Below are 15062 nucleotides of genomic sequence, written 5' to 3'. Positions count from 1 at the left end.
AACAACAACAACAAAATATTTTTCTGGTATTCTATCCTTCAGTCTGTACTTATCTGCTGTCAATAGTAAATCTTATTCTAAGTCCACTTCCAATCCCAGCTTAAATTTATCTAAGTTCTCTATCAATGTACTTATTCCAGACATTATTAAATTACCATCAACAAATGATATTGCTTGGCAATTACTATATTCTAGTTGATCACCTTTGTTTTGAATGGGCACATATGTTAATCTCTTCCAATTGAATGAGCAAATAGTTTTCTTCCAAGTTTCTTGACATAGATAAGTGACACATTCAGTGTGACATTCATTTGTTGCAACATCTCAACTCATACTCTGCTTTTTATAAATGCCTTCAATGCATCTTAGACTTGTTCCTTCTTCAATATCATCAGTTCTTGATTATATCCTGCTTTCTGGTTGAGCGCTGGCCAATTTTTGGTTTTGTACTCTGGGCATTCTTTCCATCTTCTTTTGATGCTTCCTGCATCAATCAATATTTTGTTCATATAATATTTCAATATTGCAACTCTTGAGTTTGTTCCTCTGTTCTTACAGTTGAGAAATGCCAAGGATGTGCCTCTCTTTTAATTTTCTAACTCCAGATCTTTGCATATTTCATTATATACTTTGCTTTGCCTCCTAGATTCACATTTTTGAAACATCTGTTCAGTTCTTATATGTTATTGCTGTGTGCCATTGAGTAAATATTAATGCAGAACAATCCCAGATGGCAGAGTGACCTCATGAGGCAGAGATCTCAGAAGACTTTCCCAGAGAGTTTTCTAGGCTGTAATCCTTACAAGAGCAGTTCTTTCTCCTCCAGAGTTGCTGGGTGGGCCTAAACCAACAACATTTCAGTTAATGATTAAGCATATTAGTGCTTAATCATTGAATCAACTGAGTTCCATGCATGGTTACAATACATACATACACACTCACACACATATGCATATACATACACACAATAGTCATCAATGAAACCTTTACTCTTGACTCATGGTGACCCTATATGTACTGGAATAGAATTGCCTTTCATATGGCATTCAAAGACTAATATTTGGAAGTAGATTGCCAGGCATTTTTTTTCAATGGACTCAAATTAGATTATCAGCCAAGCACATTAACATTATGGACCAACCAGGAAACACACATAATATAACATTGCACTTAAGAATTAGGTTTCACTTCCTTAGTTTGAGCGCTAATATTTTCAATCACCAAGCTTTCCTAGTCTTTAGTTTCTCTACTGCATAATAATTGAGGGGGGCAGATTAAAAGGGCTGCAGATGAACCCCAAGGACAGAGGTAACTTATCCTGTCCTGACTGTTGGACTTTGCACAGGTAGAGTTGGTTAGCAGTGCAGAGGAGGCAAGAATAGAAGCAAAGGGTGAACATCACACCCAGGCTGTGGGCTGCCTCTTCCTGGGGGTTGTAATATGAGTGCAGGGCCCTGTGGAGACCTGACTTACCTACTGGCTCATCTGCTGCTTTCTATGAATGGTCTTGTCTTACAGATTGTTTCTACACTGTGTGCTGCTTTCTGGCTCGAGAGACCGACTCTGTGTTGTTAGCAGTTGGGTGAGTTGGATAAGGCTGGTGGGTTTAAAAATGGGTGAGAGAAGGTGAAGTGGATTATCTGTACAACAGAGAGAGGTGCTCCGAGACCTGGAAGGAGTGCTTGCATCTGTAGCCTGGACAGGACTCATGTTTCTGTTCACATTAGCAGAAACATGGAAACCCAAATACCATCAACAGGGAGTGCATGGAGAAATCCTAGCATATTTGATTTTTATCTAATCAAAATATTATGTGCTCTGGTAGCTTATTGTTAAGGACTTGCACTGCCAATGTAAAGGCATGTGATTCAAATCCACCAGCTACTCTGTGGTGGAAAGATGAGCAATCTCCTCTTACGTGATTTGTTGTTGTTAGGTGTCTTCAAGTACAAATCAGAGCAACCCTATGAACAAAAGAGCTGAGCCCTGTCCTATCCTGTACCATCCTCATACTTTTTGACACACAAGGGCAGTCACCATATCAATCCACCTGGTTGAGGATCTGTCTCTTCTTTGCTGACCCTCCACCTTTCCTAACATCATGTACCTCTCCAAGGAATAAACCCCTCCTAGAAATATGCCCAAAATATGTGAGGCAAAGCTTCATCATTCTTGCCTCCAAAGAGCACTCCGGCTGCATCCTCTCCAAGACATGTCTGTTTGTTCTCTCTTGGCTGTCCATGGTATGTTCAGTGGTTTTCCCATGTACTTTGCTGTTGTTGTTGTTTTAAGTGCCTTCAAGTTGTAGACAATTCATAACAACCCTATGAACGAAAGACCTGAACACTTGTATAACTTTCATTTGTCCAAGTTCATAGAGTTTCCAGAGGCAAGCTAATTTGGAAGTGGATGCCACTCTTGCTTCCAAGCTTGTTTTAATCAGGAAGCTCCACCAAACACTGTCCACCACGGTGACCATTATCGCATTTGACACAACATCAAGTTACAGTGTTCAACATCACAGCAACCACAAGTTACCACTGTATAGCAAATGGACAGACCAGTGCTATACAGCTTAGATGAATGTTTAACCAAAAACAATTAAAACAAGGCCTGAGGGCTGCAGATTAAAATCACCCACAATTTACAGTCTCTGAAAACCCACAGAAGGTTAGCTGTGAATCGTTTCCAACTTGACAGTACACAATAAGAACAACAACAACATGTGGCTGTTAAATTAACTGCAAGGACACACCATAGTATAAATTAATTAGCCAATTGCCATGAAGTCAGAGTAAAACTGTGCTCCATTGAATTTTCAATGGCTAAGTGTTCTTTATAAGAGGGATTGCCCCAAGTGGACCCGAATTGCCACCATTTCAGTTAGAAGCTATACATTCGTGTAACTATTTGCACATCTGGAACTCTGAATGGATTTTATCACTATCAAATTTAAGTGGAAACAAACTTCAGAAAATTAACTACAGCCAATAATCTTTTGGGAAAATTTAAAAAATCCAATAAAAAAATTGCTAGTGAAACTATACAAAAAAGGAATAATGGTTGCAAAATAATTTTACTAAGATGGGGCAGGCAGACAGACCAAATGATTGGCATTATGCAGCAAGGTAAGGTGATTATCAGAGTGTTTATTGTTGTTTGGAAGTGATAGTTCTGTTCTTGTTGTTGTTAAGCGCCATTGAATCAAGTACAACTCATAGCAATGGTCTTTAGGTGCTATTATTTATTATTATTATTATTATTTAAAATGTCATTCTGTATATTAATTTAATATCATTATTAAAAGTCCCTAATTCAAACTAATAATGCCAGCCTTGCAGGGAGTGACAATGAGTGTGCCCCAAGATACAACTTGGTGGCCCGAGGTCCTTTGCACACAAAAGAGGCTGTGGAGGGAGAAGGGTCAGTGGGGCCATTTCCTGTGATTCTAGTTACTGCTCCAAGAGATCACATGTCATTGGCAGGTAGTGTCACATCATTTGTGACACACATACATGCCACATCATTTATCCAGTCACTTGTCGTTGGACACTTGGCTTGTTCATGGTGAACATCACTACAATATCCCCTTGGCTGAGCATCTTGTACGGCTCAGCTGTGGCCTAAAGCAAGTCACTTAGAATCTCTGTTCCTCCTTGATGAGAAGGAAGAAGGGGACATCTCCCAAACACTCATTAACATGTGTCCCATCTGCCTTACCATTGTGTCTGACCTTCCATCACTGGAGTTGCCTTCAGATTCCACATCTCTGAAGGTATGTGTGATGATTAAAATAATAATAATAAAAATAGCAAAGTTTAACAGGTAACAAACACAGGTCACAGGTGACTCAATGACATATAACTCCAATAACATACTATGACAGGTTTAGAAGTAGGAGTGGCATCCACTTCCTAAATAACATTCCTCCAGACACTCTATGAACTTTGATAAATGTCAACAGTTGTAGAGAGGCTTCAGGCCTTTTGTTCATAGGGTCACTATGAGTCGTGCTTGACTCAAAAGCCATCATCAAACATAAAAACAAACACAGGTATTAATAAGTACCTGAATTAATACCTGGTAGGAAATTTCTTTTGATACACAGTTAGTTCACAAGACCTTCCCTGTGGGAAAAGTAAGCTATTATTCTGTTTTAATTTCATGGTAATAAAGTAGATATAACAAAAGTTTTTCTTTTCTTTTTAACTGTTTTGAAGTGTACAGTTGAGTAACATTTATTGCAGTCATGATGTTGTTCTTGGCATAGGATTCCTGGTGGCACAGTGTTTGAGCGCGCAGGTGCCAATCAAAAGTGTGACCTTTCAGTCCCTACAGCCACACCCTGGGTAAAACTTGTATCCATTTGCTTCTATAAAAATTGCAGCCTTGGAAACCCTCTTGGGTCATTCCCCTCTGTCCTATAGGGTCAATATGAGTCAGAATCAAGCTGCTAGTGTGGGGTTTATGTTGTGATATTATCATCACCATTATTTCTGAAAGGATTTTATCCCACCAATAAGAAGGTATACTATAATAGAATTTTCACATTTTCTGCCTTTTAGTCTCTGATAACCACTATTATTTTGCAAGTCTAGGCATTTCATGTAGGCAGGGTCATACACTCATTTTATCGCTGTCAGGCCAGAACCATCTCATAGCTGACCCTTAAATGGGTTTCCATGACTATAAATTGCACAGGAAGAGATTGCCTATCTTCTCCCAAAGTGGATTTGAGTCTCCAGCGAGGCTCAATCTTAACAGCATAACTCCCTGAAGATGAGGCCTCCAGAGCTTCCTGGGATCATATAATATTTGTCTTTTTTCTGGTTTATTTCACTAGCATGTTTTCTCAATTAATCTTTGGTATAGTAATGCATCATAGCTTCAGGTTTTTTTATGTACTTCATTGTATGTTTCTGTCAGATCATTTATCCAGTCACCTGTTGACGGACACTTGGGTTGTTTATGGGAACAGCATTAGGATTACTTGGGGTACAGGTATGTGTGTTTGAATACCTGATTTCAAGTCTCTTGGGTATATACTTAAGAGCAGAATTGTCAGTTTATATACTAAGTCTATGGGGCTAAATAAGATCTGTGATAAGAGAGTGAGTGGTGGGGTCAGAAATTCAAGTAAGGGGTTTCTAGATAACAGAAGGCTGAGATAGAACAGTGTATCTAGGAGCAGACTCCTTGAGAGAAGCTGAGAAAATATGTTTTAAAGTCTAGATATTCCCTGCTTTACTTGTAACCCTGTGGTTATTCAAGACCTTGAATGGAACTGTCTACACAAGTTACTGAGGTAGATTGAAAGGAATGTCTTTTAACCTTTTGGTTATACAAAGCATTCACCTCTGGGTGGGAAAGGGAAGAATTCAGAAGGGGAAAGTGGACATTTCTGCCTTTTTCAAGCAAATTCGGGATTTTGGTAATATGAAGCAAATAATGTTTGTTGTTTCTTTTATAATGTCAGATGTATGCATTTAACATTTAAGCAAAGGGTATTCACTTAAAGTGGAAAAATAGAAGCAGAAATGTGTACTTGTCACTCTAAGTTCTGAGGCCAGCTCAAAGCAAAAACTCATATAAGTATCATGTGTTTTGCCTAAGTTTAACTGTTAATCCAAATTAATAATATCTCTCTTGGGTTAAATGCTTGTCTGTTAAATATTGTTCTAAAGGTGAACACTCAAGCTAACACAGACTAGGGAGAAAGATTGACCATCCACTTTTGAAATAACAGGCCTTCAAAAACTCTATGTACGACAAATCACACTTAGATTAGACTAGGAGATAGAGCACCGGAGGATGAACCTTCATGTTGGGAACCATAAAGGAGAAGGAACAGTTGCAAACAAACCCTAATGATTGGAATGTGGAACGTGAGAAGTATAAACGTGGGAAAACTGGAGATTGTTAAGGGAGAAATGGAGTACATAAACAGTGACATACAGTGTATTGGCGAAAAATGAATTGTCATGGGACATTTTTAATTAGGCAATCATGATCTACTATGCTGGAAATGAAAAGGTGGAAAAAAGGGGTTGCATTAGTAGTTAAAAAGGCCATTTGAAAGACAATGTTGTGAGTGACAGGATAATACCCATATGCATAAATGGAAGACCTGTTAATACCATTATCATTCAAATTTATGCACCAATAATCAGAGCCAAAGAGGAACCAACTGTTGCAGTAGGAAATCAATAAAACATACAACCAGGATGTACTAATAATAATGCATGACTGGAACACAAAAGTTGAGAATGGAAAAGAAGGATCAATAAGTCAGAAACATGGGCTTGGTGACAGAATGATTTCTTCATTGTAAATACCTTTTATAAGAAAAACACAAACAGCGGCTATATACATGGACCTCACTTGATGTCCTACACAGGAATCAGATTGATTACAACTCAGGGGGTTGAGGTGGGTGGGGAAATCACTGGAGAAGCTCAATATCAGCTGTGAAAACTAGGCCAGGTGCTGATTGTGGATCAGATCATCAACTAATTGTGTGCAAGTTCAAACTGAAACTAAAGAAAATCAAATCAAATCCACAAGAACTTGAGTCTATCCCTCCTGAATTTAAAGACCATCTCAGAACAGGTTGGAGGCCTTTAATACTAATGAGCTTTAATACTAGGCGAGATGTGAAAGGATATCAAGAATATCACCCATGAAGAACACAAAAGGTCATTACAAAGATGAAGGAAGAAGAAAAGACCAAAATGGATGTAAGAAGAGACTCTAAATATTGCACTAGCATGCCAAGAAGCCAAAGCAGAGGGAAGAAATCAAGATGTTAAGGAGCTGAACAGAAGATTCCAAAGGATAGCAGAGAGAAACAAAGCAATATATTATAGTGAAATATGCAAAGAGCAGGAGCTGGAAAATCAAAAGGTGCAAACTCGCTCAGCATTTCTTAAGCTGAAGGAACTGAAGAACAAATTCAAGCCTCGAGTTGCAATACTTGAGGGTCTGGGGGCAGAATATTGAATGGCCAAGGAAGAATCAAAAGAAAATGGAAGGATTCTTAAAAACAATGTATTCAAGTTTTGTAAATAAACTAGTAGAAATATTTTTTAAATTGTTTCAAAAAAGACCAACCCCAAAAAAAAAATTTAAAAAAAAAAAGAAGGAGTACATAGAGGGACTATACCGAAAAGAATTGGCTAACACAGAAGAATTGAATGAAACAACATATGATCAAGAACCTATGGTGATGAAAGAGAAGGCTCAAGCTGCTATGAAGGAATTGGCAAAAATACAAAGCCCCAGGAATTGAGAGCATACCAGCTGAGATATATCAACAAACAGATGCTGCTCTGGTTGTACACACCAGGTTGTGCCAAGAAATCTGGGGATCAACCACCTGACCAATTGACTGGGAGAGATCTATACTTGTTCTGATTCCCAAAAAAATGTGACCCAACAGAGTGTGTAAATTAGGGGAGCTCTGGTGGCCTAGTGGCAAGAAACTGCACTGCAATCCCAGAGGAACATGGTTCGAATCCACCAGACGCTCTGCCGGAGAAGGAGGCGCAATATCCTCCTGTACCAGTCAGATCTGATTTGACGGTACACGTACACAAAATAAAAAAATAAAAAAAAACAGAGTGTGTAAATTATCAAACACTATCATTAATATCATATGCAAGCAAACTCCTGCTGAAGATTATCATAAAATGACTGGAACAGCACATCATCAAAGAACTTCCAGGTGTACAGGCTGTATTTAGAAGAGGCCATGGCACTAGGGATATTATAGCCAATATTAGATGGATCTTAGCTGAAAGCAGAGAGTACCAGAGGATTGTCTGTGTTTCATTGACTATGCAAAGATATTTGATTGTGTGGATCTCAACAAACTGTGGCTAACTCAGAGAAATGGGAATCTCAGAATACTTAATTGTGCTTATGTGAAACCTATACTATACCAAGTGGCAGTCCTCAAAACAGAGGTACATGGTTCAAAATCAGGAAAGTTATATGCCAGGGATGCATCCTATCTGCACATTTTTTAAGTCTATATGTAGAATAGATCATCGGGGAGACTGGACTCTATGAGGAGGAATGTGGTATCAGGATTGGAAGACTCATCAACAATCTGTATTATGTAGATGGCACAACCTTGCTTGCTGAAACTGAGGAGGACCTGAGGCATTTGCTGCAGAAGGTCAGGAACTGAAGCCTTCAATATGGATTGAAGTTCAACATCAAGAAAACAAAGATTCTCACCACTGGGCCAATTTGCAGCATCATGATAGATGGTGACGAGATCGAGATTGTTAACAGCTCCAGCTTACATGGCTCCACAATCAACACTCTTGGTAGTATCAGCCAAAAAATAAAAAAATGAATTGCACTGGGAAAAGCTACTGTCAAGGACCTCTCCAGAGTACTGAAGAGCAATGATGTCAGTCTGAAGACTAAGGTGTGCCTGATCCAGGCCATGGTCTTTGCAATTACTTGCTATGCATCAGAGAGCTAGATGATGACTAAGAATGATAGAAGAATCAATGCCTTTAGGTTGTAGTGCTCAAGAAGAATATTGAATATATCATGGACTGCTAGGAGAACAAACAGATTTTTACTGGAGAGAGTGAAACCAGGCTGCTCCTTGGAGGCAAGGATGTTGAAGCTCTGTTTGACATATTTGGGGCATGTTGTAAGAAGGTTTTAGTCCTTGAAGAGGGGCATCATGCTTGGAAGGGTTGTGGGACAGCACAAGAGAGGAAAACCCTGCATGAGATGAATTGACTCAGGGACTGGAGAAATAGGGGTAGGTATATCAGAGACAATGAAGTTGGCTCAAGATAGAGCAAGGTTCAGGGCTGTTGTGCATGGTGTCACTGTAAGTTGCAAGTGACTCAACAGCACATAACAACAAAAATGTATCAATATGCTGTCCATCAAGAAAATACTGTGAAGCAAAATACTATCAATGGAACGATATCTTTAAAAACCTGTGGCATAATCTATAGAAAGTTGTGTTGCTAATCCAAAGGCCATGCATCTCCAGCAGTTCAAATCTACCAGCAGTTCCATGGGAGAGTTATGGGCAATCTCTCCCTTGCCTTTTACAATTTCTGAAATTCACTCAATAGCAGTGAATTTGAATTTGGGGGGTTTTAAGAGCCAATTTTAAAAGAAATAAAATTCAAAGTCTGAAAGAAGGCAGTGGCTTTCAGACTGTTCCTCAAAGAACTAGGTTGCCCTGCAGTGTCTAAGAGACAGCCCTGGAAATTAAGAAAAATGGAGAGTGAGGTTTCAGGATCTTTACCATAGGATAAAAGCAGAAAGCTGCACTTACTTTATACAGTAGAGCTCCTTATTTTCCTAGAAATATGCATTTTGTTGCTCTAATAAAGTTAGAAAACCACTAGACTAAAATATCATCTTTCCTTATTTCTTTCAAACTGAATATCACAAGTCTTACATCTTAGGCTTTTAAATTCTCGAATGTATGGGCAGGTGCAAGACAATAACAATCTCAAGCCATGCTTTCAGCACAGTATTTTTTAAAACAGACTAATTCCAGCTATTTAGCCAGTGTCCCTTTGATAAATGCTTTCCTTTTCTGTTATTCCAACAGCAAGCACTAAAGTTCACAGTAGTCCACTTTTAAGTTCTTGTTCTCTGCTTTCAACTCTTGGGATAAGAATTATTTAGAGATCAGAAAGACCAGGTTAGATCAAACTCTCCTCGAGACCCTTTCAGCACTCCTTGCCAGGTGAGTCTTCTACAGCTTGAACCTATTACTTGATTGTTGTTGTTGATGGCCATCAAGTAGAATATACGACTCATAATGACCCTATGAAAAAAAGCCTGAAGCCTTTCTATGACTCTGGACATTTATCAAAGTTCAGAGTTTCCAGAGGCATGTTGTTTAGGGAGAGGATGCCACTCCTGCTTCCAAATTACTTGAGTAGCTTTCCTTTATTACACCTTTTCCTTCACAGTCCCTCCCACCTCCTCTGCTACTCTCCTGCCTTGAGATAAGAGGCTTTAAAAAAAAAATTAGAAACCAGAAACTTCCCTTAAACTTTCATTTTTTTCATCCCATTCTCTACTAATGACAGTGAATCTCATGCTAGTTTATATGGCCTCTCTGTAACTGCTGCCTGGTTTGCTTCCAATGCAAAAACCCCTTTAAAGATGCTTCATTTTACCCAGAGTTTATGCATACAAAGGAAACAGCATAGTTTGGGGGCTCAAGCATTCCTGTCTGTCTGGTTCCTCACTTTCTTATACCTGAAAACGTGGGATAAAATCATCTACTCATGCCGCTGTTATGAGAAGTTCATGAAATGCAGATTGGGAAGGTGAGTCAAACACAAAGCTCAAGGTGCCTCCTAGCAGCATCTATTCACATTGGCTTGATTTTGTTTCTTACTTCCTCCTCAGATACCGCATGTATCCTGACCACGGCGTCCTTACCATGGGGCAAGACTCTTTAAATGCCTCTGTTTACTTTATGAAGAACCTGAAAAACTATGGGGTAGATCCCAACCGGGTTTTGGTCTGTGGAGAAAGCATCGGAGGCACACTTGCTACTGTCATAGCACAGGCCTTTGTGAATAAGTCACCTTTTCTCCCCGATTCCTTCATGGATCTATCTGATCTTCCCCGGATCCGAGCACAGATCCTTATCTATCCGTTTCTCCAGGCGCTCAATTTTCAGCTACCATCCCATCAGCAGAACCAAAATATCCCGTTCCTCAAGCGGAAGCTTATACTAAATTATACGTGCAGCATTATGGACATTAACCAGACCTGGAAGGATGCCATTTGGAAGGGTGAGTTCGTTCCCCCGGAAATCTGGAAGAAGTACCAGAAGTGGCTCAGTGATGAGAACATACCCAAGAAGTTCAAGAAGAGGAACTACCGACCGGTGACTCACAGGACTTTTAATGAGGCTGCCTATCTGGAGGCCTCGAGACTTTGCCATGTAAAACACTCACCCTTAACAGCAGATGATGAGGTCATCGCTCAACTTCCAGAGACCTTCATTTTGAGCTGTGAATATGACCTAGTCCGAGATGACTCCATCCTCTACAAGAAGAGACTGGAGGACCACGGGGTCCCTGTGACGTGGTACCACGTGGAGGATGGCTTCCATGCATCCCTAATCTTGTTCGATAAGAAGCCTTTTTCTTTCCCGTGCTCTGTGGAAATTATGAATGCTGTGGTCAGTTACATAAAGGGCATTCACTAGTAACCCTGGGGCCCAGAGATGGACGTGGCAAGTATGGAACCTACCAAAAGCAGGCCTCATAGGAGTTTGCTTTTACTACTTGAGAAGAAGCCAAGTCATTCATTGCTTGGCCCTAGAAGGCTGTATCAATTACAGTTTCTGTGGGGGGCGGGGGTGGGGGGGGTCTGAGCACAGCTGAGTTAGGTTCCTATCTGCTATCCAGTGAGTCATGAATGCATTTCTTCAATGAGGTCTTGATTATTTCAGCCCTAAGAATAGTGGCTGTTTCTTCTTTTTAAGATTCTTATATTCTTTAGAGTTGTCTATCTCCTACCAGCCAACCCTTTGTTGCTGCAATCATCTGCTATAGTTATTATTTATAGTAAACTTGTTATGTTCAAAATTCTGTGTGCTTTTGGCCTCTTGATTTTACTCTGATTGATGGAGAACTGGTACCAGAAGTCGAGTGGTTCCAAAAATCTAAAATATTTGTAAGATGGGATTTGGGGTGACTTGATCATATCTTTGGATTTGAATGCAATACTGGGCTCCTTCCCAACAGAAAATGAGATGCTACTACCTATGTCATACAGTGAAATCACATTTAAACTACCACCTATAACTAACTGTGATAAAGTATCAACTCAAAGACATGAGAAGAGTGCGCTCCTTGGAGGCAAGAATGGCAAAGCTTCATCTCACATACTTTGGGGATACTGCTAGGATAGGCTATCCTTGGAGAAGGACAGAATGCTTGGGAAGATGTGGGGGAAGACGAAGGAGAGGAAGATCTTCAACCAGGTGCATTGACACAGCAATGGCAGCAATGAGCCCAAGTGTGTCAGAGATTGGGAGGCTGGCACAGGATTCAGGTCTCGTTTATGGGGTCGCTATGAATCATATTCCACTTGAGGGCACCTAATAAGAACAACAAAGGACATGTGCTGTGACCCCAAGTGGTTGCTTTTGTTACCCATTATTTCAGTAACAATGACTATAAAGACTTATATGGGGCAATTTCTTTTTTTTTAATATTTCACTATATTAAATTTTATTTTTTCTAAAAAAATTACCTAACACCAGACTATTTTTATATCCATTAATTTATGAGAGCATTCCTTTTTGCAGAACACACGTTGGCATTTAAATTGAAATAATTTAAAGAACTGTGATGGCTATCTACAAAAAAAAATCAGTTGATTGTTACATTCCTCCCATACTTTATCTCCACAAGTAAAATTTGTAAAACATTTTATATTCAGCTTTTAAAAAAAATACTTTGTTTTCCACTGGTATGTTTTTTACAAAGGACTTAAGGTTTCAAATATTTTTTTTTTTAAAAAAAGAAGGTACTAGTTTAAATTTGCTATTAAAATTTTAATAGAATTTTTATATAGAAAAAATTGAGATGTAAGCATGTAAGCAACTTCCCTTATTGTCATATGCCTGCACTTGGGAAAAACTATAACTATTTTACAGAAAAATCCTAGTACATTAATTGCCATAAGCATAAAACAATGTTAAAAAAGATCAGTGTGAATTGCACACAAAAAATAATTAAAGGGAATTCTTGATCATGAAGCAGGTGCAGGAAGATCCAGGTCTTAGAGCTTTGCTCTCTGGAAGAATGCCTTTAAAGAATTTTTTTTTAAACTTTAGCATCAGGCTGCTGAAGTGCTAGATAAAATTCTTGAATTATCTGGTGCCACCTACAGCGAGGACAGGTGTTGTTGCTGAAGATGTTGAACACATTCTGGGACCCCTGTGAGATGAATTGTTTTCAGTGTCACTGCACACTTGAATAAAGCCAATATTGTCTGTGCATCTGCCAAATCAAAGGTTTTGAAGGTGCTAGGAAACATGCCACAGCTTTGTTATGGTTAATTGAAATATTCAGATGAATACAAGAGGTTGAAAACTCATTAGTATTTCATTAGAGATTTGAATAGAGTTAGGAAATCCTAAGAGTAGGTTTTTTCCTAATATACTATGGGAAGCCAAATTTCATACTAAATATTAGTAATAAACCAAATGCTACTTCAGATTATGAGGGAGGCTGATACAAACTGGAATTCACCCTGAAGCACTAAGGCAATCCTTAAATGTTTGCAGGGGTAGACACTAAGGCAATCCTTAAGCATTTACAGGATTCTTGCACTGTATTTGCTAACCCCTCCTTCCTGAGTCAAGCTGAAGGTTTTCAATAGAAAGAGTTTCGCTTCATTTGCATAGAATTCTCTTGGTGATTTGCTCCCTGGCAATTTTCAATAAAGACAAACGGAAGCTAAGGACCAGTGCTTCAGTTTGCTACAGTTGTTCAAGAACTGTTTGCCTCCTATTCGCCTCCTGCTTTACCTGGTTTTTCCTACATCCTTGGTGTTCTGTCTCTTTATTAATACTTATTAAAATACTTTACCCTCAGTCTGCAACAAAATACTGTTGTTGTTGTTGTTGTTATGTGCAGTCGAGTCGTTTCCAACTCATAGCAACAACAGCTCTAAACCCTGCTCTATCCTGCGCCAACCACACCGCCTCTGACACACCCATCCCGATTACCCCAGTCACCGAACCAATCCATCTCATAGAGGGTCTTCCCATCCTGCGCTGTCCCTCCACCCTCCCAAGCATGATGTCCCTCTCCAAGGACCCGTCCCTCCTGGCAACATGTCCAAAGTATGTCAGACGAAGCCCCAGAATCTTTGCCTCCAAGGAGTAGCTTGGTTTAATCCTCTCCAAGATGAATCTGTTTGTTTTCCTGGCAGTCCATGGTACATTCAGTACCCTTCTCCAGCACCACAGCTCAAAAGCATCCACTCTCCTTCTGTCCTCCCTAGTCATTGTCCAATTCTCTGATGCATAACTAGCGATTGCAAATACCATGACCTGTATTAGGCGCACCTTAGTCTCCAGAGAGACACTGTTGCTCCTGAGTACCTTTGAGAGGTCCCTAACAGCAGACTTTCCCATCGCGATACGCAATACTAGACTTTGAAAAATATTTTTGAAGAATTGATTTGTAATCAAACTTAATGCATGTGTATGGTGATACATTAATTACGGCATGCTGCAATAAGACATTAACTGAAATACAACAGAAAAATTAGGTTTTTGCATTCTGGAAACAGAAGATCTTAGTATCATCTGCTTCTAAGTATATGTAACCTCATTTGCACCCTGAAGTAATAGGGCAACTAAAGTGTGGATCATTTTTCACAACACACAGCTCTTCTAATACTGAGCTGCCCTAGCTCTGGTGGCCTTGTGGCACTGTGAACCAGAAGGCATGCAGTTCAAAGCCACCAGCTGCTCTGAAGGAGAAGGATGGGCAATCTCCTCTCGTGTGATTAACTGCTTCTGAAAACCCGCTGGAGGATCAGCTATGATTTTGTTTCGACCGTATGTATACAATAGGAAATGTACTTATAAAGGAAGTCAGCAAATCCCACTGGTCCATCTTTACCTCCCCAGAGTTCTATCAACTTTGAGAAGGTGATAAAACATGTTTTTTGTGCAATTGGATCTGGATATTCAATTGCCCCTGGAATAACAGGGACCAACACATGCTCTACATTCTCTGCACCTTGATTTGTTATGCCCTCACTTATTCCACTGCCTGTGGACTGTCTGCAAGAAAGGGAAATAATTCTTCAACATTTGCTTCTCTCATCATTATCTTCTGCTGGCTGGAGCAACTCATCAAAAACTGAATGAAGCAGAAGCATGAACATTTGTTGTAAAAACAAGGATTCCTATATCTTAAATTTGGCTGTAAACTGGTTGATAAGGGAAATGAACTCCTGGAGGTCTTTTCCTTTTTAAAAAAAATTTTTCAGCTTTTAAAAAAATTATTATTAATTTTAAT

At 39.4% G+C, this 15062-nt stretch overlaps 1 protein-coding gene and 1 pseudogene across 1 annotated transcript in view; one reads left to right on the top strand and one right to left on the bottom strand.

Annotated features, from left to right (window-relative positions):
* The window catches only part of AADACL4 (arylacetamide deacetylase-like 4), a 27931-nt gene extending 16710 nt beyond the window's left edge, over positions 1 to 11221 (top strand). Inside the window, exons 3-4 of the mRNA XM_006899568.1 lie at positions 1519 to 1582; positions 10411 to 11221. Of these exons, the coding sequence (XP_006899630.1) occupies positions 1519 to 1582; positions 10411 to 11221 (875 nt within the window). The remainder of the gene's footprint in view (positions 1 to 1518; positions 1583 to 10410) is intronic.
* Positions 11222 to 12804: 1583 nt separating this feature from the next.
* The window catches only part of LOC102872260, a 5825-nt pseudogene continuing 3567 nt past the window's right edge, over positions 12805 to 15062 (bottom strand).

This window comes from Elephantulus edwardii, unplaced genomic scaffold, assembly GCF_000299155.1.
Source record: "Elephantulus edwardii isolate Elephantulus edwardi_28Jun2011 unplaced genomic scaffold, EleEdw1.0 scaffold00261, whole genome shotgun sequence".
In the NCBI taxonomy this organism is placed as follows: Eukaryota; Metazoa; Chordata; class Mammalia; order Macroscelidea; family Macroscelididae; genus Elephantulus; species Elephantulus edwardii.
Note: the sequence above shows the minus strand (reverse complement) of the source record. Positions and strands in the feature narration are given on the sequence as shown.